This window comes from Bufo gargarizans, chromosome 2 (genome assembly GCF_014858855.1).
Source record: "Bufo gargarizans isolate SCDJY-AF-19 chromosome 2, ASM1485885v1, whole genome shotgun sequence".
Taxonomy (NCBI): domain Eukaryota; kingdom Metazoa; phylum Chordata; class Amphibia; order Anura; family Bufonidae; genus Bufo; species Bufo gargarizans.
Window position 1 is genome coordinate 79341859 of NC_058081.1, and position 21057 is coordinate 79362915.

General features: G+C 48.5%; 1 protein-coding gene across 2 annotated transcripts in view; it reads right to left on the reverse strand.

Moving 5' to 3' along the window:
- Positions 1 to 21037, reverse strand: part of FAHD2A (fumarylacetoacetate hydrolase domain containing 2A) — a 41299-nt gene extending 20262 nt beyond the window's left edge. The window contains exons 1-3 of one of the 2 annotated variants that reach the window (XM_044279250.1): positions 20909 to 21037; positions 13527 to 13790; positions 1419 to 1635 (exon numbers count right to left, since the gene is read on the reverse strand). In XM_044279250.1, coding sequence (XP_044135185.1) covers positions 1419 to 1635; positions 13527 to 13786 — 477 coding nt within the window. In that variant the 5' untranslated portion in view covers positions 13787 to 13790; positions 20909 to 21037. Of the gene's footprint in view, positions 1 to 1418; positions 1636 to 13526; positions 13791 to 18680; positions 20857 to 20908 lie in introns of those variants that run through there. The other variant, XM_044279251.1, reaches the window with a different exon arrangement.
- Between the last annotated feature and the right edge of the window lie 20 nt (positions 21038 to 21057).

Genomic DNA, 21057 nt, shown 5'->3' on the forward strand with positions numbered 1-21057 from the left:
TTTTTCTCTTTTGTGACAGAATAGAATTAGGCTACTTTCACACTTGTGGCAAAGCTAGTAATAGAATGAAGAACCGCACTCAATTCAAATGTCTCTGGTGCCAGTCAAGGGCTGCGAACAGCCAGTAAATATAAAATGAAAATTGCAGCACTCAGATTTGGATTATTGCATTCAAACTTTTTCATTTTTTCAAGTTTTAGCAGTAGTTTCATCCAAAAAAGCCCAATTAGATCCTTGGTACAAACAGTGTATTAAGACCAGACGTTTCGGTCATTTCAGACCTTCGTCAGTGGTCACTTATTTTATCTGTTCTGGTAGGAGGGTGTGGACATCTGGGCTTGGATGCATGGCCATGAGTGCCGCAATTTTCACTTGTGGCAAAGCTAACCTGGCAGAGAACAGCCTGCTGGGTTCTCCAGATATGGTGGGAATACGGCATAAATGCCACGATTCGGCCAGAAAAAATAATTGCATGCAGTGATATTTGTACCGCCGAATCCCAGCATTTGTGCTAGATCCCATTATAGTCAATGGGGTCCGGTGGGCATGCGGCAACATATGGTTATGCCAGAACTGTTGCCATGAGTGTGAAAGTAGCCTTACCAGTGGGGGCCCAGACACAGAATGGCAGCAGCACCGCATCAGGAGGTCTTTTTTCCTACTGGAATACCACTTTAAGGTCAACATACACATTAGATTATTGTCATCCAAACTCGCATATTTGGCAGGACTGGCTAATAATCTTATGTGAATGGGAGCTCCCAAAACATGTCAGGGGGATCATGTTGAATTTCAGTACCTGATTCTCTTGTTGCTCTCCTCGGAGATAAGTTGCTGCTGCAGATGTCTTGCAGCAGCTTTCTCTCCACTGAAAACACGTGCACCCTTGGCTGTGCTGAGCATGCATGTGTAGGGAGAGACAGCTGAACGAGTGTTCAGCCAAAAGCTACTGAAGATGTACGGGTGCCCCTCGAATGGGTTCACACATAGGAGAAGTGTATCATGCAGTAACTGAACACATGGTATACTGTCTATATGTGAGGCAAAGTTAAAGGGGTTGTCCAGGTGTTTAATACTGATCACCTATCCTCAAGATCCGGCACCCCTCCAGAGAGCGCCGCGGCCTTCTCTCAGCTTGCCAAGCACAGCGCTGTACCTTGTATAGAGGCTGTGCTTAGTGTTACATCTCAGTCTCATTCACTTGAAAAGGACCGAGCTGTCCCTAGGAATGTGACTAATGAACGTGACGTCACAGGCCTAGGAAAAGGCTCACTGAAGCACAGCAGCCTCTTACAACAGCTGATCGGCAGGGATGCTGGGAGTCGGACCCCCACTGATTTGATATTGAAAATCTTGGACAACCCCTTTGGTGGCAGCACATCTACCACTGCTCCCTTTCTCAGAATAACCACAGGCACCTGACTTTCCGCAGGAAGGACAATGGAGTCATATGGACCAACGATGGAGCTGGGGAACTTGCTGAAGATGATAGGTTCTTTTGGAACAGGAACATTTTGCTCCAGGCAATGGTCAACATAGTTCATCCCAACACAAATAACCTTCTCGGGATTAGTGATTGGAGAAAAGATAGAGAGCTGAGAGCGGCTCAGGATGTGCTGTCCAGAATCCAGGGCCCTGAAAGGCAGTGAAGAATGTCAGTAGGAAGATAACATATGACTGTCAACAACATGTATCCCTACAGTCTAGTATATGGAGGGTGCTAACTCATTTGGTTAAGGGCACATGTCTTAAAGGAATATTCCAGTTATGTTAAGTTATCCCCTGTCCACAGGCTAGGGTATAACTATTAGATTGGTGCGGGTCCTACTGCTGGGGACCCCCTCCCCTCCATCACAAGAATGGGGCCTATATGCGCCATGGAGCTTCCCAGAAATAAACTGAGTGGCTGGTCGGTCACGTGTGTGGCCGCTCCATTAATTTCTATAGGAATTCTGGAAATAGAGGAGTACAGCTCTCCACTATCTCTGGAACTACCATAGAAATTAATAGAGCGATAGACCCATTCAATTCAAGGGGCTCCACTGGGTATGGCCCCGTTCTGGTGATCAGTGGGGTTCCCAGGGGTACGACCCGCACTGGTCCAGTAGTTATCCCCTAACCAGTGGATAGGGGATAACTTAACCGGAACAGAACTTTTGAGGCTCTTTTACATGGGTTGAGAATCAGGGCAATTATCAGGAACATGACCCTATGTAAACGTGTGTTGAATCACCTAAAGAACACACAAAAGTGTGATTTGAGAAAACTATGTTTTTCATTGGCATTGTTACGTTTCCCCTTTAACCCCTTCCCAATGAGAACTGTACATGTACGGTGCAGCGGGAGGTGATTTCCCACATTCCGCTGTATATGTATGGTGCACTGTTTGAGCAGGCACAGGAGCTGTGGTCACTTGATCAGGGCAGGGGCCTGGCTGTTGCCGACAGCCAGGCCCCTCCTGTAAACCTGGCATCTTGAGTTTTCACTCCTTAGATGCCGCGTTCAGTATTGAGGGATTTACATAGGGAGGGGGCTCCCTCTCTGAAACCATGGCTTCCCACGATACAATCGTGGAGTGACGATGGTTGCCATGGCAGCCAGAAACATTCCGTTATAGGTTCCATTTATAACATAATATAATGGAATTCCTGGCCGGAATGCAAAACAGAAGCCTTTAAGAGGCGTTTTGATCCGTCATAATAGAAGTCTATGGGCAAGCATAATGGATCCATCTGGTTTCTGTTATGCAGGACGGAAAAAAAAAGTCCTGTCAACAGAACAGATCTGTTATGCTTGCCCATATAGTTCTATTATGACGGATCAAAATGGAATGCCTCTTAAAAGCTTCAATTTTGCATTCCGGCCAGGAATTCCTTTATATTCTGTTATAAATGGAACCTATAACGGAGTGCCCTAACGCTAGTGCGAACCCACCCTTATAAGTCTACCAACAACTGTAGCCCATGCTCATAACATCCTTTAGAAAACTCTATGAGGGTTGTGGTTTCCAAAAGGTGGTCACCTTTGGAGGGTTTCTACTGTAGGGTTACCTCAGGGTCTCTTCAACTGTTACATGGCCCCAAAAACCATTCCAGCAAAATCTCCCCTCCCTCCAAAAACCATGTGGCGCTCTTTCCCATCTGAGCCATGCAGTGTGTCCATACAGCAGTTTATGACCACATATGGGGTGTTTCTATAAATTGCAAGCTCAGGGTAATAAATATTAAAATGTGTTTTGTTGTTAACCCTTGCTGTGTTACAGGACAAAATGGATTAAAAGTTTTAAATGTCACATTCATTTTGTTAACCTAAAGGGTTAGCAAAGGTTGTAAAATCAGTTTTGAATAACTTGAACGGTTTAGTTTCTAAAATGGGGTTATTTATGGGTGGTATCTATTAGGTAAGCCCCTCTAATTGGGTTTAGAAACAAATTGATGCCAAGATAAACATATGGAAAATGTTAAAGGGGTTGTCCAGGTTCAGAGCTGAACCCGGACATACCCTTATTTTCACCCCGGCAGCCCCCCTGAGCCTAGCATCGGAGCATCTCATGCTCCGATGCGCTCCAGTGCCCTGCGCTAGATCGCGCAGGGCAAGGGCTCTTGTGTTTTCAATAACACACTGCCGGGCGGTAACTTCCGCCCAGCAGTGTGATCGGTGACGTCCTCGGCTCTGAGTGGCGGGCTTTAGCTCTGCCCTAGCCGTTTTACTGGCTAGGGCAGAGCCAAATCCCGCCCATCAGTGCCGGTGACGTCACCGGGGTTCCTGTCAGCCCCATAGAGAGCCCGGTACGTCACCGGAACTCAGAAAAATGCCTTTGCCCTGTGCAATTTAGCGCAGGGCAAAGGAGAGCATCGGAGCATGAACTGCTCCGATGCTCATGTCAGGGGGGCTGCCGGGGTGAAAATGGAGGGCTGTCCAGGTTCAGCTCTGAACCTGGACAACCCCTTTCATTTATTATTTTGTGAGGTATAACTATCTGTCTTAAAAGCAGAGAAATTCAAAAAATTGCTAATTTTCAAAATTTTCAGCAAATTTTTGATCTTTAAAAAAAAAAAAAAGTAAAACATATCGACCCAAATTTACCACAAACACAAACATGAAGTACAATGTGTTATAAAAAAACTGTCTCAGAATCACTTGTAAAAAGTAATAGCATTCCAAACGTTTTACTGCATAAAGTGACACATGTCATATTTGTACAATTAGGCTGTCAGGAAGGTGAGAACTGCCTATGTCTGGAAGGGGTTGACGAACACCTATCCTTACAAAATAAAACCTTACTCACACCATGGACAGTTCTAGATGGGTATTAGATTTAGTGCAGCTGGGATCTTTATATCTATTCTGGTTTTTCTGCATTTGTTATAAATTGTGTTTAAAGCGGCTCTGTCACCAGGATCAACCCTATTAAAGCAGACATACTGCCTGGCGGAGCTCAACATACTGATAAAAACTGTACCTTTCTTTTGTCTGTATGTTAAACGGCTGCAAAGATATCTGCATTTTTTTTTTATGCAAATGAGCAATATGGGCACTCAGAGGCTGAATATTTTGGAGCACTGCTTTGTAACACCCCCTGTGCTCTGGACACGCCCCCTCCCCTTGACTAACAGGGCTAGACATCAGAGCTGGGTCCTGGCTTATACATACCTACTGTATATATGTGTATTATACCACACTGCAAATCTACATATCACTGCTTTATTCACAGACACAATCTATGATTATAAAGACACCAGTGATATATGTTAGATCAGTGGTCGGCAAAGTGCGGCTCACGAGCCACAAGCGGCTCTTTTGATCCTTGAATGCGGCTCTTTGGTGCGGGCTGGCAGGTGGGCGGCCGCGCAGCCATATCGCGCCGCTCAAGCTGCTTGCAAAATGTCCGTCATGCACCTCCTGCCCCGTCTGTCTGCTCCTTCCACTTTATGAATGAAGCAGGCAGGCGGGGCAGGAGGCGCATGACGGAGGGTGAGATGTCACGCTGCGCAAAGCAGCAGAAGGGCGGGCAGCGGCGGACTTTCGGCAGAACACCGGCCATGTGAGGAGTGGGTGAAGAGGCCGCCGCTCAGGAGGAGCGAAATGTCCTGCACTTATGGGGGATATCTGTGGATGACGCACTTATGGGGGATATCTGTGGAGGGCACATATATAGCATCTTATGCTATATATGTGTCATCCACAGATATCCCCCATAAGTGCGTCATCCACAGATATCCCCCATAAGTGCGTCATCCACAGATATCCCCCATAAGTGCGTCATCCACAGATATCCCCCATAAGTGCGTCAGCCACAGATATCCCCCATAAGTGCGTCAGCCACAGATATCCCCCATAAGTGCGTCAGCCACAGATATCCCCCATAAGTGCGTCAGCCACAGATATCCCCCATAAGTGCGTCATCCACAGATATCCCCCATAAGTGCGTCAGCCACAGATATCCCCCATAAGTGCGTCAGCCACAGATATCCCCCATAAGTGCGTCATCCACAGATATCCCCCATAAGTGCGTCATCCACAGATATCCCCCATAAGTGCGTCATCCACAGATATCCCCCATAAGTGCGTCATCCACAGATATCCCCCATAAGTGCGTCAGCCACAGATATCCCCCATAAGTGCGTCAGCCACAGATATCCCCCATAAGTGCGTCAGCCACAGATATCCCCCATAAGTGCGTCAGCCACAGATATCCCCCATAAGTGCGTCAGCCACAGATATCCCCCATAAGTGCGTCATCCACAGATATCCCCCATAAGTGCGTCATCCACAGATATCCCCCATAAGTGCGTCAGCCACAGATATCCCCCATAAGTGCGTCATCCACAGATATCCCCCATAAGTGCGTCATCCACATTACATCCACAAGTTTAATAAAAGTAAAAAATGATAAAGTTAAAATGAAATAATAATCAAGATCCAAATAAAAGAAAGTACCGTATTTTTCGCCGTATAAGACGCACCTAGGTTTTTGGGGAGGAAAATAAGAAAAAAAATATTTTTAACCAAAAGGTGTGCTGTATTTTGGTGGGTTTTGGGGGGGGACACTGTTATGGGGGGGATCTGTGGATGACAGACACTGTTATGGGGGGATCTGTGGATGACAGACACTGTTATGGGGGGGATCTGTGGATGACAGACACTGTTATGGGGGGGATCTGTGGATGACAGACACTGTTATGGGGGGGATCTGTGGATGACAGACACTGTTATGGGGGGGATCTGTGGATGACAGACACTGTTATGGGGGGGATCTGTGGATGACAGACACTGTTATGGGGGGGATCTGTGGATGACAGACACTGTTATGGGGGGGATCTGTGGATGACAGACACTGTTATGGGGGGGATCTGTGGATGACAGACACTGTTATGGGGGGGATCTGTGGATGACAGACACTGTTATGGGGGGGATCTGTGGATGACAGACACTGTTATGGGGGGGATCTGTGGATGACAGACACTGTTATGGGGGGGATCTGTGGATGACAGACACTGTTATGGGGGGGATCTGTGGATGACAGACACTGTTATGGGGGGGATCTGTGGATGACAGACACTGTTATGGGGGGATCTGTGGATGACAGACACTGTTATGGGGGGGATCTGTGGATGACAGACACTGTTATGGGGGGATCTGTGGATGACAGACACTGTTATGGGGGGGATCTGTGGATGACAGACACTGTTATGGGGGGGATCTGTGGATGACAGACACTGTTATGGGGGGGATCTGTGGATGACAGACACTGTTATGGGGGGGATCTGTGGATGACAGACACTGTTATGGGGGGGATCTGTGGATGACAGACACTGTTATGGGGGGGATCTGTGGATGACAGACACTGTTATGGGGGGGATCTGTGGATGACAGACACTTATGGGGGGGATCTGTGGATGACAGACACTTATGGGGGGGATCTGTGGATGACAGACACTTATGGGGGGGATCTGTGGATGACAGACACTTATGGGGGGGATCTGTGGATGACAGACACTTATGGGGGGATCTGTGGATGACAGACACTTATGGGGGGGATCTGTGGATGACAGACACTTATGGGGGGGATCTGTGGATGACAGACACTTATGGGGGGGATCTGTGGATGACAGACACTTATGGGGGGGATCTGTGGATGACAGACACTTATGGGGGGGATCTGTGGATGACAGACACTTATGGGGGGGATCTGTGGATGACAGACACTTATGGGGGGGATCTGTGGATGACAGACACTTATGGGGGGGATCTGTGGATGACAGACACTTATGGGGGGGATCTGTGGATGACAGACACTTATGGGGGGGATCTGTGGATGACAGACACTTATGGGGGGATCTGTGGATGACAGACACTTATGGGGGGGATCTGTGGATGACAGACACTTATGGGGGGGATCTGTGGATGACAGACACTTATGGGGGGGATCTGTGGATGACAGACACTGTTATGGGGGGATCTGTGGATGACAGACACTTATGGGGGGGATCTGTGGATGACAGACACTTATGGGGGGATCTGTGGATGACAGACACTTATGGGGGGGATCTGTGGATGACAGACACTTATGGGGGGATCTGTGGATGACAGACACTTATGGGGGGGATCTGTGGATGACAGACACTGTTATGGGGGGGATCTGTGGATGACAGACACTTATGGGGGGGATCTGTGGATGACAGACACTTATGGGGGGGATCTGTGGATGACAGACACTTATGGGGGGGATCTGTGGATGACAGACACTTATGGGGGGGATCTGTGGATGACAGACACTGTTATGGGGGGATCTGTGGATGACAGACACTTATGGGGGGGATCTGTGGATGACAGACACTTATGGGGGGGATCTGTGGATGACAGACACTTATGGGGGGATCTGTGGATGACAGACACTTATGGGGGGATCTGTGGATGACAGACACTGTTATGGGGGGGATCTGTGGATGACAGACACTGTTATGGGGGGATCTGTGGCTTGCACTGTTACAGGGGGATCTGTGGCTGGCACTGTTACAGGGGGGCATCTGTGGCTGGCACTGTTACAGGGGGGCATCTGTGGCTGGCACTGTTACAGGGGGGCATCTGTGGATGGCACTGTTATACATGTGTCATCCACAGACCCTCCCAGCCCATAACTGTGCCATCCACAGATCCCCCGCCGCTCCAGTATACTAATATAATATGTCTTATTCAATTAATAGTTATTAAATATGCCTCTTTATTCCTAATAGTACCTTAAATCCTAACCGCTTCAGTACAATGCCGGCAGGCAGGCCGGGCGGCCGGCGCGTCACTCACTGACGTCACTTGCCTGCGCCGCCTGCTTCATTCATAAAGTAGGCGGCGCAGGCACGTGACATCAGGGAGTTACGCTGCCGCCCGCCCGGCCTGCATTGTACTGAAGCGCTTAGGATTTAAGGTACTATTAGGCATAAAGGGGCATATTTAATAACCATTAATTGAATATGACATATTATATTAGTATACCGGAGCGGCGGAGCTATAGTACAGTGACTGCACCGCCCCGCCGCAATTGCCGGCCCCAGCTCCTCCTCCCAGTCCCTCCCCGAGTCCCCGCACGCTTTACATCGCAGCTTGCGATGTAAAACTGACAGCATTCGCCGTATAAGACGCAGGGGCATTTTCCCCCCATTTTGGGGGGAGAAAAAGTGCGTCTTATACGGCGAAAAATACGGTACATATAAAAGTATGTAAAAACACACTCTGGGCTCATGCCCCCGAATGTAAGGGCGCCGTGCCTGTGCTGCGGACCGCAAATAGCGGTCCGCAATGCACGGACACAGGCCATGGGGCAGCTGCATGAGGATCGCGGATGGGGGTTCGCGATCCGCATCCGACTGCCTGCACCGCAAAAAAGTAGCGCACGCTGAAGTGAATGGGTCTATGATGAAGTGAATGGGTCTATGAGTAGCGCATGCACTACTTTTTTGCGGTGCGGAGGCACAGCCACAAGCACCACGGAAGCACACTGTAGCACTCATATGCCGGATCCTGGACCCATTGAAGTGAATGGGTCCATGATGCGGGCTGCACACGGCCGTGTGCAGCCCGCATCATGGACCCATTCACTTCAATGGGTCCAGGATCCGGGATATGAGTGCTACAGTGTGCTTCCGTGGTGCTTGTGGCTGTGCCTCCGCACCGCAAAAAAGTAGTGCATGCTCTACTTTTTTGCGGTGCGGAGGCACAGCCAGAAGCACCACGGAAGCACTCTGTAGCACTTATATCCCAGATCCTGGACCCATTGAAGTGAATGGGTCCTTGATGCGGGCTGCACACGGCCAGTGCCCGTGTATTGCGGACCCGCCGTATGCGGCCTGCAATATGGCAACGGCGGGCCCACGGTCGTGTGCAGGAGCCCGAATAGTCCTCACTGGTACTGTTGATGCAATATTTTAGGTTTTAAAAATGTGGCTCTCGGAAGAAATTTCAATTGTGGTTTTGGCGATATTTGGCTCAGTTGACAAAAAGTTTGCCCACCACTGTGTTAGATTATAAGCATAGAAAACCATGCATCACTATGTGGTAATGCTATAGCTTAGGCCTCATGCACACGACCGTTGTGTGCATCCGTGGCCGTTGTGCCGTTTTCAGTTTTTTTTCGCGGACCCAATGACTTTCAATGGGTCCGTGGAAAAATCGGAAAATGCACCGTTTTGCAGCCGAGGCCGTGATCCGTGTATCCTGTCCGTCAAAAAAATATGACCTGTCCTATTTTTTTGACGGACAACGGTTCACGGACCCATTCAAGTCAATGGGTCCGTGAAAGAACACGGATGCACACAAGATTGGCATCCGTGTCCGTGATCCGTGGCCGTAGGTTGCTTTCATACAGACGGATCCGAAGATCCGTCTGCATAAAAGCTTTTTCTGATCTAAGTTTTCACTTCGTGAAAACTCATTTCCGACAGTATATTCTAACACAGAAGCATTCCCATGGTGATGGGGACGCTTCTAGTTAGAATACACTGCAAACTTGGTACAAGACTGCCCCCTGCTGCCTGGCACCACCCGATCTCTTACAGGGGGATATGATAGCACAATTAACCTCTTCAGGTGCGGCACCTAAAGGGGTTAATTGTACTATCATATTCTCCTGTAAGAGATCAGGGCTGCCAGGCAGCAGGGGGCAGACCCCCCCTCCCCAGTTTGAATATCGTTGGTGGCACAGTGTGCGCCCACCATCGCCCCCCCCCCTTCCTCCCTCTATAGTTAAAAATCGTTGGTGGCACAGTGTGTGCCCACCATCGCCCCCCCCCTTCCTCCCTCTATAGTTAAAAATCGTTGGTGGCACAGTGTGCGCCCACCATCGGCCCCCCCTCTCTCTATAGTAGTAACAACCATTGGTGGCAGTGTGCGGCCTCCCATTCCCCCCCCCCCCCCCCCCATCATTGGTGGCAGCGGAGTTCCGATCGGAGTCCCAGTTTAATCGCTGGGGCTCTGATCGGTAACCATGGCAACCAGGAAGCTACTGCATCCCTGGTTGCCATGGTTACTTAGCAATAGTACAATTGTAGAAGATTCATACTTACCTGCTTGCTGCTGCGATGTCTGTGACCGGCCGGGAGCTCCTCCTACTGGTAAGTGACAGTTCTTTAGCAATGCACCGCACAGACCTTTCACTTACCAGTAGGTGGAGCTCCCGGCCGGTCACAGACATCGCAGCAGCAAGCAGGTAAGTATGAATCTTCTACAATTGTACTATTGCTAAGTAACCATGGCAACCAGGGATGCAGTAGCTTCCTGGTTGCCATGGTTACCGATCGGAGCCCCAGCGATTAAACTGGGACTCTGATCGGAACTCCGCTGCCACCAATGATGGGGGGGGGGGGGGGAATGGGAGGCCGCACACTGCCACCAATGGTTGTTACTACTATAGAGAGAGGGGGGGCCGATGGTGGGCGCACACTGTGCCACCAACGATTTTTAACTATAGAGGGAGGAAGGGGGTGGGCGATGGTGGGCACACACTGTGCCACCAACGATTTTTAACTATAGAGGGAGGAAGGGGGGGGGGCGATGGTGGGCGCACACTGTGCCACCAACGATATTCAAACTGGGGAGGGGGGGGTCTGCCCCCTGCTGCCTGACAGCCCTGATCTCTTACAGGAGAATATGATAGTACAATTAACCCCTTTAGGTGCCGCACCTGAAGAGGTTAATTGTGCTATCATATCCCCCTGTAAGAGATCGGGTGGTGCCAGGCAGCAGGGGGCAGTCTTGTACCAAGTTTGCAGTGTATTCTAACCTGAAGCGTCCCCATCACCATGGGAACGCCTCTGTGTTAGAATATACTGTCGGAAATGAGTTTCACGATGTAGCTCATATCCGACAGTATATTCTAACATAGAGGAGTTCCCATGGTGATGGGGACGCTTCAAGTTATGTTCGGGTGTCCGCCTGGCCGTGCGGAGGCAAGCGGATCCGTCCAGACTTATAATGTAAGTCAATGGGGACGGATCCTTTTGAAGATGACACATTGTGGCTCAATTTTCAAACGGATCCGTCCCCCATTGACTTGCATTGTAATTCAGGACGGATCCGTTTGGCTCCGCACGGCCAGGCCGACGCCAAAACGACTTTTTTTTTCATGTCCGTGGATCCTCCAAAAATCAAGGAAGACCCACGGACGAAAAAACGGTCACGGATCACGGACCCACGGACCCAGTTTTTGCGGACCGTGAAAAAAAACTGTTGTGTGCATGAGGCCTTAGTGGTATAGTGATCTGCCTTAAAGGGCTTCTGTCACCCCCCAAACCGCAATTTTCATAATTTGACTGAATATATTTGCTAAGGTACCCAGATTCCATATATACCCCTCATACCTCTGGCTGCGGTGTAATTTCAGTAAAAAAAACTTACTTTTGTGTTATGCAAATTACTTCACTACCAGCAAGTTGGGCGTTTACTTGCTGGTAGCCGCCGCATCCTCTGTCTGAAAAAACGCCCCCTCCTCCACTTGATTGACAGGGCCAGCGAGCGCTCTCATCCTCCAGCTGGCCCTGCCTGCAGCTCAAATCCCGCGCCTGCGCCATACCAGTCCGCATTCGGCGCAGGCGCTCTGAGAGAAGGACGCTCGCTTGGCTGCTCCTTCCTCAGTGCGCCTGCACCAATGATGTCAGCCTACACCCGGAAAAGAACATTTTTTTCCGGGTGTAGGCTGACGTCATTGGCGCAGGTGGACTGAGGAAGGAGCAGCCAAGCGAGCGTCCTTCTCTCAGAGCGCCTGCGCCGAATGCGGACCGGTACGGCCCAGGCGTGGGATTTAATGGGCAGAGAGGGCCAGTGAGAGGAGGAGAGCGCTCGCTGGCCCTGTCGATCAAGTGGAGGAGGGGGCGTATTTATAGTCCTAGGATGCGGCGGCTACCAGCAAGTAACCGCCCAACTTGCTGGTAGTGAAGTAATTTGCATATTATAAAAGTAAAATTTTTACTGAAATTACAGCACAGAGACAGGTAACAGTGATATATATGGACTCATCTGACATTAGCAAATAGCTAATGTCCAATACCGAAAATTGCTAAATGGGGGGTGACAGAAGCCCTTTAAGTGATCGCTGATCACGATCATTCAGGATATTTTTTCCCCGCCACATTTCTTCTTGAATACGATGGGTCCCCACTATCCTTCTAGTTTTTAATAATGAGTTGGACAGTTCTTAACCCAATTTTAGTAGTTTCTGCAATCTCCTTAGATGTTTTCTCTGCTTGATGCATGCCAAGGGGAGGGGGCGTGTGCAGAGCACAGGGGGTGTTACCTAGCAGTGCTCAGATCATTCAGTCCCGCCTCTGAGTGCTTGAATTGCTCATTTGCATATGAATAAAACACAGATTTCTCTGCAGCTATTTACCATACAGACAAAAGAAACGTACAGTTTTAATCAGCATGATCAGCCCTACCAGCCAGTATGTCTGGTTTAATAGGGTTGAGCCTGGTGACAGAGCTGATTTAATGTATAATCACTAGACAGTAAGCTCCCTCTAGTGGTGGATGCATGTAACCAGAATTTCTCATTTCACTCTCTGTGTATATATGGGATTTGGACTTAGGTGTTAAAAGGATGGAGGTCCGACTGTTAAAATGTTATACAGTATTAAAAGAGTGGTCTGGCTATCCACATGGAGCAAAATAAATGAAACCTCACCGATCACCCTTGCTTCCTGGTTCTTCTTGTCACGCAGGAAATGACTGCTCGGCCAATCACTGTTTGGGGTAGTCACTGCTGCGGCTAGTGATTGTTTGGGTGGTCATTTCATGAGTGTTGAGATGTACCAAGAAGCAGAAAACAGAGGAGTATCAGAAATGGGGCAGGGGGGGATTGGTACGGTTACATTTCTTTTATTATTTTATACCCTGCCAATGTAAAATGTAATGGTTAGACAACCCCTTTAAGAGGTAAATCAGCACAGAGGGATGGACCTAAAAACGTGGTACTTTGAGATAGCAAAATCCATGCACAACTATCTTGTAGGCTATGAGTTGGTAGAATAGGTGTGTACCTCCTAGCTATCTGCAGGGATGCGTCACCACCTTCTAGGAATTCTCTCATCCCACATGGAAGGGAGGAATCAAAGGCATTCAGGTCCACGACTTTTTCTCCATCCAGCTCTAATCCAATCCTCTGACCTGCCGACGTTGAGCTCCGAAACTGAATTAGCCGCATTCTCAGTGGAGGAAAGTGAGAAATACCTCTCTGGGGCAGGAAGCGGACAGAGATATGCTGGACTGCTCGTTGGAGACCTTGGCCAGACCCCAACATCAACCTTTCAAGAGACAGACAGTCGTTATTTAAAAATGGTTGAATTCTACAAATGACATATCACACATATACGCCTGTATACTAGGATACGGCGATCTGTCAGGAGCCCAATAAAAATGTTCACTTTTGTGCTGTGAACACCAGATCCTCCCACTGTGAATGTGCTGCATGCCGTTCAGGCCTAGTTCACACTTCAGTAGTTTGATCAGGGATTGTGAGCCAAAACAAGAGGCAGGTCAAAAACACAGAACAGGAGCAGATCTTTCCATTGTTCCTTATCTCTGTGTAGCCTCCACTGGAAATCACTGACCAAACACTCACGCACACGACCGCTGTCTTCATCCTCATCTGATCCTCATTTTTTGCGGGTTGAATGCGGACCAATTCACATCAACGGGGCCGCAAAAGATTATACATCATGTCTTATTATTGTCCACATTATGGTCTATTAGGGGCAAAATGCGGAATGCACAAAGCCGGTATCCGTGTTTTGCAGATCAGCATTTTGTGCACTGCAAAACAGCCAACGGTCATGTGCATGAGTCCTAAATCACATAAGTGTGAACTAGGCCTTAAAGGGGTATTACCATCACATACAATGGGGGCATATCGCTAGGATATGCCCCCATTTTCTGATAGGTGCGGGTCCCACACCTACAACGAGAACAGTACCTGGGAGAGCTGTGGCTGGAGGATCCTGGGAAATTTCTCGGGGTCCGACCACCACTAAGCGCTGCTCCAATAGAAGTGAATGGGAGCGCACCGCGCACATGCAGCCAGCACTCGGCTATTTTCGGTGGCCCCATAGAAATAAATGGAGGACGGCTGTGCATGGTCAGTGCACCATCCGTTCGTTTCCCCGCTCCGTTCTCATTGTAGGTGCGGTTACCAGAGGGCACCTATCAGACAATGGGGGCATACCCTAGCGATATTCTCCCATTGTCTGAGATGGCAAAAGCCCTTTAAGGCCCCTGTACACTGACAGATGGGGTGAAGATTTTTGGAAAGGAAGTGTTCCTTCCCGACAATCACCTGCTCGTCACTAAACGAGACCGCTGCATTTACATGAGGACTGTCATTTAAAAGATAAAAGTAAGTGGTTGCCGAGAACCAACATCACAATCATTGCAGACTGGGCCTGGAAAAGAGTCATGGCCACCTGAGAAGAGTCCTGGTTATCCATGAATTCCTGCTCTACTGCCCACCTGCTGATGACTGACCGTCTCCCATCTAGTTTTCTCCCTTTCTGTCTAGGAGAGAACTGCCAATCATCAGCAGGAGATTAGGAATAACCAGGACTCTTCTCAGGTAGATTTGACTCTTTTCCAGGCCTGGGCTGCAATGATTATGATGCTGGTTCTCGGCAACCACTTACTTTTAGCTGATGTGTGACACACCGCTGACATCAGCATTTCTGTCACTAATTTATGCTGCCCTCCGTGAGGTCAGCATAAAGTTGATAACAGGTTCCCTTTAAAATACAGGATCTTTTTTTGTTTTTTTGTTTTCTGTTCTGACGGATCAGAAGAACGGAAAACTAAACGGTGATGTGAATTCAGCTTAACAGGGTTTCCCCACTATAGGTATAGGTCCTTGAAGCTCATGTTCTGTCAGGTTAGGCAGCTGCTGCAGCCAGGTAAGGAGGACCTTTCCCCTCGAGTTACAGAAAACAGCCAAGCTTGTTTCAGTCTCTACCTGAATGTGGCAGCCGCCTCACCTGGTGGAGGAGACCTTTGGGACCCCCTCATCAGATAGGTTTCCTATCCTCTGGATAAGCCGTCTCAATGGTGGAAACACTTTTACAAGTTTGGCATTAGGCATTATCCTCTCTGTGCGCAGAGGCATCTGCTGTATGTTTAATGCGTGTTGTGAGGATTCGCTCTGGTAGGCAGGTTAGCGGATGCAGTATAGAGGCAAAGGACCAGGTTGTAAATCACTCTTCAGTGTTTATTCACACTTATAACAGTCACTTTTCAGGCTTGGTGCTTGTTCACACACAGAAAAACTAAATAAAGTTCAGCTGGTATCCTGGGTGTCAGTTTACACCCGGCTGAGCATACACAGCTTCAGAAAGTCCACTTGCAGTCTTTAGGGCGGCCTGCTCGCCTCACACACGGTCTTCAGACCTTAGCAGAGAGATCTCCAGAGCTCAGAGGGAGGTAATCCACACCACCTGAAAGTGCTGGCTGTTTTTTATAAGCCTGCCAAAACCCAGCCTGGAATGTGGGGAATAGTCACCCACCCAGCACTTTGACTACTCCCAGTAAGAGCCGCCCAGGATCAGCTATTGACAGCCATACTAAATAGCAAAGTGTCAATCAGCATTAGCTGCTGCTTACACATAAAAAATACCGGCTCTTACTTCACCGAGGCCAGGAACCTTGGTGACACATACCTACCATCAAAGACGACCCCTTGTACCTTCCTACAGTGTGAATGAGAATTAATTCATTGATTCCCACCCAGTGGTGAGGATTTGATGCCGTGCTGTTTAGTGCAGCCAGCATAATTATGATATACATGTATAATGTTCCATAGACACAGGAAGTAGAAACCTGTGGAACAGACAAGTTATTAGGACGTCAGGGATATTGCTCCACTGTACTGCCACTATACAGGACAGATAGTCTGCTATTCTGCTACTTCCAGTATCTCCCCTCCTCCACACATATTTTATTGACTCTGTTACTTTCATTATCTGACAATTCCACAGGAGATTTGCTTTTATCACCGGAATTTAAAGAGAACCTGTCACGTTGAACATGGTGTCTAAGCTACAGGCAACATGTTATAGAGCAGGAGGAGCTGAGTGTATTGATATATAGTTTTATAGGAAAAGATTCAGTAAAACTGGTAATTTATACATTTATATTCCTGCTCCTTCTGAGCTTTGAAGTCCAGGAGGCGGTCCTATCAGTGATTGACAGCCTTCCCTCTATGACTGTGTATACAGAGAGCTGTCAGTCACTGATAGGACCGTCTCCTGGACGTCAAAGCTCAGAATGAGCAGGAATATAAATGAATGAAATACACGTTTTACTGAATCTTTTCCCATAAAACTATATATCAATCTGCTCAGCTCCTCCTGCTCTATAACATGATGCCTGCAGATTATTCTGCATTTTCATGGCGACAGGTTCCCTTTAAGAAAAAATATAAGTCCCTGAGTCTCCCTCTGCCATCACGTTGGTGCAAGTTATTTTACCCCCCTTCCATGCAGTACTAATACATATAGGCCTCAGTACCACAAGGGTATTTGCAGTCCATATATGACACATATTTTGTGTACAGGAATCCCCTGCTATCAACATGGGCGTTTAAAGGGAATCTGTCAGCTCCAGAACACCCCCCAAACTAGGGTCAACGGTGTATAGTGTAAGTGATGCCAAGTCCGGTTATACCATTTTTATCTTCATACTCCATTCCCGCACTGTCCTCCCAAAAACCAGCAGTTTGTTGCAGTAAAATGCATTGACAGGACTCTTCTTCGAGTCCTCTCCATTATGTGCATAGGCTCAGGAGTCCTCGCATTTTACTGCAGGTTTGTGGGAGCACAGCGTCAGAATGCGAGTGAGTATGAAGATAGAAATGACATAACAGGACTCAGCACCACTTACATTATACACTGCTCACTCTAATCTGGGGGGTGTTTTGGAGATGACAGATTCCCTTTAAGTCCTGACAGTATCTGTAGTTCTGTGCGTATTTTCTTCCTAATATTCCCATTATAGTCTATGGGAGTAATCCAAACAATACTGATGACAAACTGGAAGGTATATCATCCGGAAACTGCATATTCCAGAGCCCGTGTGAAAGAGGCCATTTATCCCTCTGTCTGGTCTGGGAGAGCTGTAACGCCTATAGTGGCCATATTGGTTGTCACCCAGCTATGGCTACTTTCACACAAGCGTTTTTGCTGGATCCGTCATGGATCAGCAAAAACACTTCCGTCACGATAATACAACCGTCTGCATCCGTTATATCCGGTTGTATTTTATTAGCCAAGACGGATCAGTCTCTAAAACCATTGTAAGTCAATGGGGGACGGATCCGTTTTCTTTTGTGTCAGAGAAAACGGATCCGTCTTTCTGCATCCCAGGACGCACTCAAAAACACTGCGTGCAGCACTTTTATATGCGTCATGGGAACGCAATGAAACGGAACAGAATGCATTCTGGTGCTCTCCGTTCCCTTCGGTTCAGTTTTGTGCCCATTGACAATGAATGGGGACAAAACTGAAGCGTTCCGGTATTGAGACCCTATGACGGATCTCAATAGCGGAAAGGGAAAACGCTGGTGAGAAAGTAGCCTTATCTAGAAATTGAACAGATTAACAGAATAGCTCGGCGACTTCTATTTGCTTGAGCTCTTCTTTATAAGTGCGTCCATGTAGGCTGGGAACAGGACCAGGACAGCAAAGCTACCCGTGACCACCTGGTTCTGTCCAGCTCTGCATTAGGGCTCTTTCACACGAGCGGATCTTGTGCGTGGAATCCACTGCGTGAAAGACAGCCAAGCCCCGTTCAGCTAATGCAGAGCTGGACAGAACCAGGTGGTCACGGGTAGCTTCGCTGTCCTGTCCCCAGCCTACATGGACTCACTTAGTGGCGGGGTGCTTCACTGACAGCATGCGGCTCCATCTCTCCCAGCTGAGGTGGCGTCGTATCACAGCATTGGTGTATGCGCCGCCCGCATCAATCATGGTGGGGAAGTGGGAGCACTGCTTGGATTACAAAGGGGGAGTGAAATGGGAACTCTGCTGTGGGTGCTTTATGGAAAGGGTAGGCTGTAATGTGGCTGTGGGGAAAAGGTTGTGTTTTTCCTCCTCTCTTAAGTATTCCAGGCAGGTGCAGCAGGAAGGAGAGGAGAAATATTGCCTTTTTGCTCCTCTTACCTTTTGAATCCAATCTGGAACGCCCTCCACCTCTGGCGTCTCCACCGGGCTCCGGTCTGTACAAGCCTGCAGTAAAGTGCGCTGCTCCGTCCACTACATTACACATCAGTAAATTCCTACCCAGAGCCGGCAGTAACTTATTAACACTGAGCAGCTGCCCCTGCTTGTCCACCCAAAACCGGAACAAAAGGCACAGGCGTTTTACAGGACCGTTGTTTTTTTTCCCGCATCTGATCCACGCTTTTTGCAAGTCAGATGCAGATCCGTTCACTTCAATGCGGCTGCGAAAGATATGGACAGCACACCGTGTGCTGTCCGCCTCCGTATGTCTGTTCTGCGGCCCCACAAAAAATATACAACATAACGGACAAGGATAGGACTGTTCTATTATGGGCTGGACGTTCTGTAAAAAGCAGAACGCACATGGCCGGTATCTGTGTTTTGTGGATCCGAAATTTGCAGACCTAGAGAAGCCGATGTCTCTAGCCACGAGCAGCATCCAGTGAGCGGGCAGGGCGGATCCAGGTAACTCCTTCCCTGCCAGACTGTCCAAGAAGTCCACGTAGAGGCGGCAGAGTGCCGGGAATACTGGGGGCAGCCATGTGAGGGCAAATACCCAGGCGCCAGGACAAAATTCCTGATCGCCATGGTAGCCTTTTACATGCTGCAGCCTATCACCAGCAACAAACAGCTTCCCCAGTCTCAGCACAGAGAAGCCATTCTGGTCCGGGAGCGCAGAAGTCCCAGGGAAAGCAACCATGGTCACAACTGACTGGCGGCGGTGATCGGAACAACACATGACGTACCGGTACGTCATGGGTCCTTAAGGACTCTGGAACCATGTCGTACCGGTACGTCTTAAGTCCTTAAGGGGTTATATGTCTGTGATTGGCAATATTGCTGATCACGGGCATTAGCTACAGGGGTCTTCTGTGTGAAACAACAGGCACCCAGCGACTATGCCACCAGCTCTGGATTGGGCGCCATCCTTTAAAGAGAAGACATCCGTTGTACACATATGGCAGATGTAGTCAAGCGGTTAAACAAGCAAGAAATGGTAATTTCCTATTGAAACGGTTCTTTAGCACAGGTCCATTTTTCAGGCAATTATTGGGAACAAGCGGTTCATTCCTGATAATTTCCTGCTTATCTGACGTGAGAGCGGCATTTATGTGCAGCAATCACCTCTGCTATATGGGGGTCACTCATCCCCAAACATTCATTGTTTCTGGGCAGCAGATCCCTGTGTATATAGCTTCATCTGCTGCCCAGAAATTATAATTTCAAGTGCCACACCAACTATTCCGTCACCTGATCGGAGGCAGCCTCATGTAGGGCAATTATCAGGGACGAGCGTTCTTCCCCGATATCTGCCCCAATCAACGGCCTGTGTAAAAGTACACAGGAGCCAAAATGGCTGTGGAATGGATCCCCCTCCACGGGAAAGGTGGAGATCGGCAGCATAATCTGACATGTGGTGGATTTCAATGGGGCACCACAGCTCCATTTACACGGCACATTTCTGGCCTCCTCCACGTGGCTGCGGATTTGTCGCACAAGAACGCCCAATTGGGAATTTGCAGAGTTTCCACCACATGTGAACCCAGCGATAAATTCACTGACATGCGGACTGCCCTTTAATTGCATAGACGCACATCGTCCATTGAAATTAATGACCTATGGTTACCTCTAGGGTTCAGATTGCTGTAGCCAGACTCGATTTGTTTAAAACCTTCATAAATAACATGGGCTCCGTCCTACTGTAAAAGGTATGGCCGCCGCGGAGGTCTTTCCGAAGTTTCTGCAAATATCGCCTCGCTCACGTATCACTTTGTTTTTCGCATTAATTACTGCATTAAAATACTAAGCTGAACTCGGCTTCATGCCTCATTAACGCGGCTTCGTATTTTGATACAGTAATTTATGCAAATAAATAATTATAATAAAATAATTGACACGTGATAGAGGCGAGACGAAGTAAGCCCATCTTATTAAGGTCATTTTTAATGATAAAAACTGCACAAGTTGTACCAGCCTAGCCGCGTACCCCCAGCGCAGCCGCGTACCCCCAGCGCAGCCGCGTACCCCCAGCCTGAACCAGAGACTAGTAAGGACTGGAGCATCTTAGAACATTACATATGTTACAGGAAATGTCCAGTCCACAGGTCAGGCAGAGGGACACTCCTAAGCAATTGCAGCTAGTCACACGTCAACATGCAGTCAGAAACCTGTAGCCAGGGCGACAGCCGAAGACGAAGCAGTGTCTTCCGGGATAGGCAAGAAGCGCTCAGTCTCATGACGCCTTCTGCCACAGACAGAGAACTACATCTCCCTGCGTGCACCGCGCGCCAAGCGAGTCCTTTATCAAAAAAGCTTT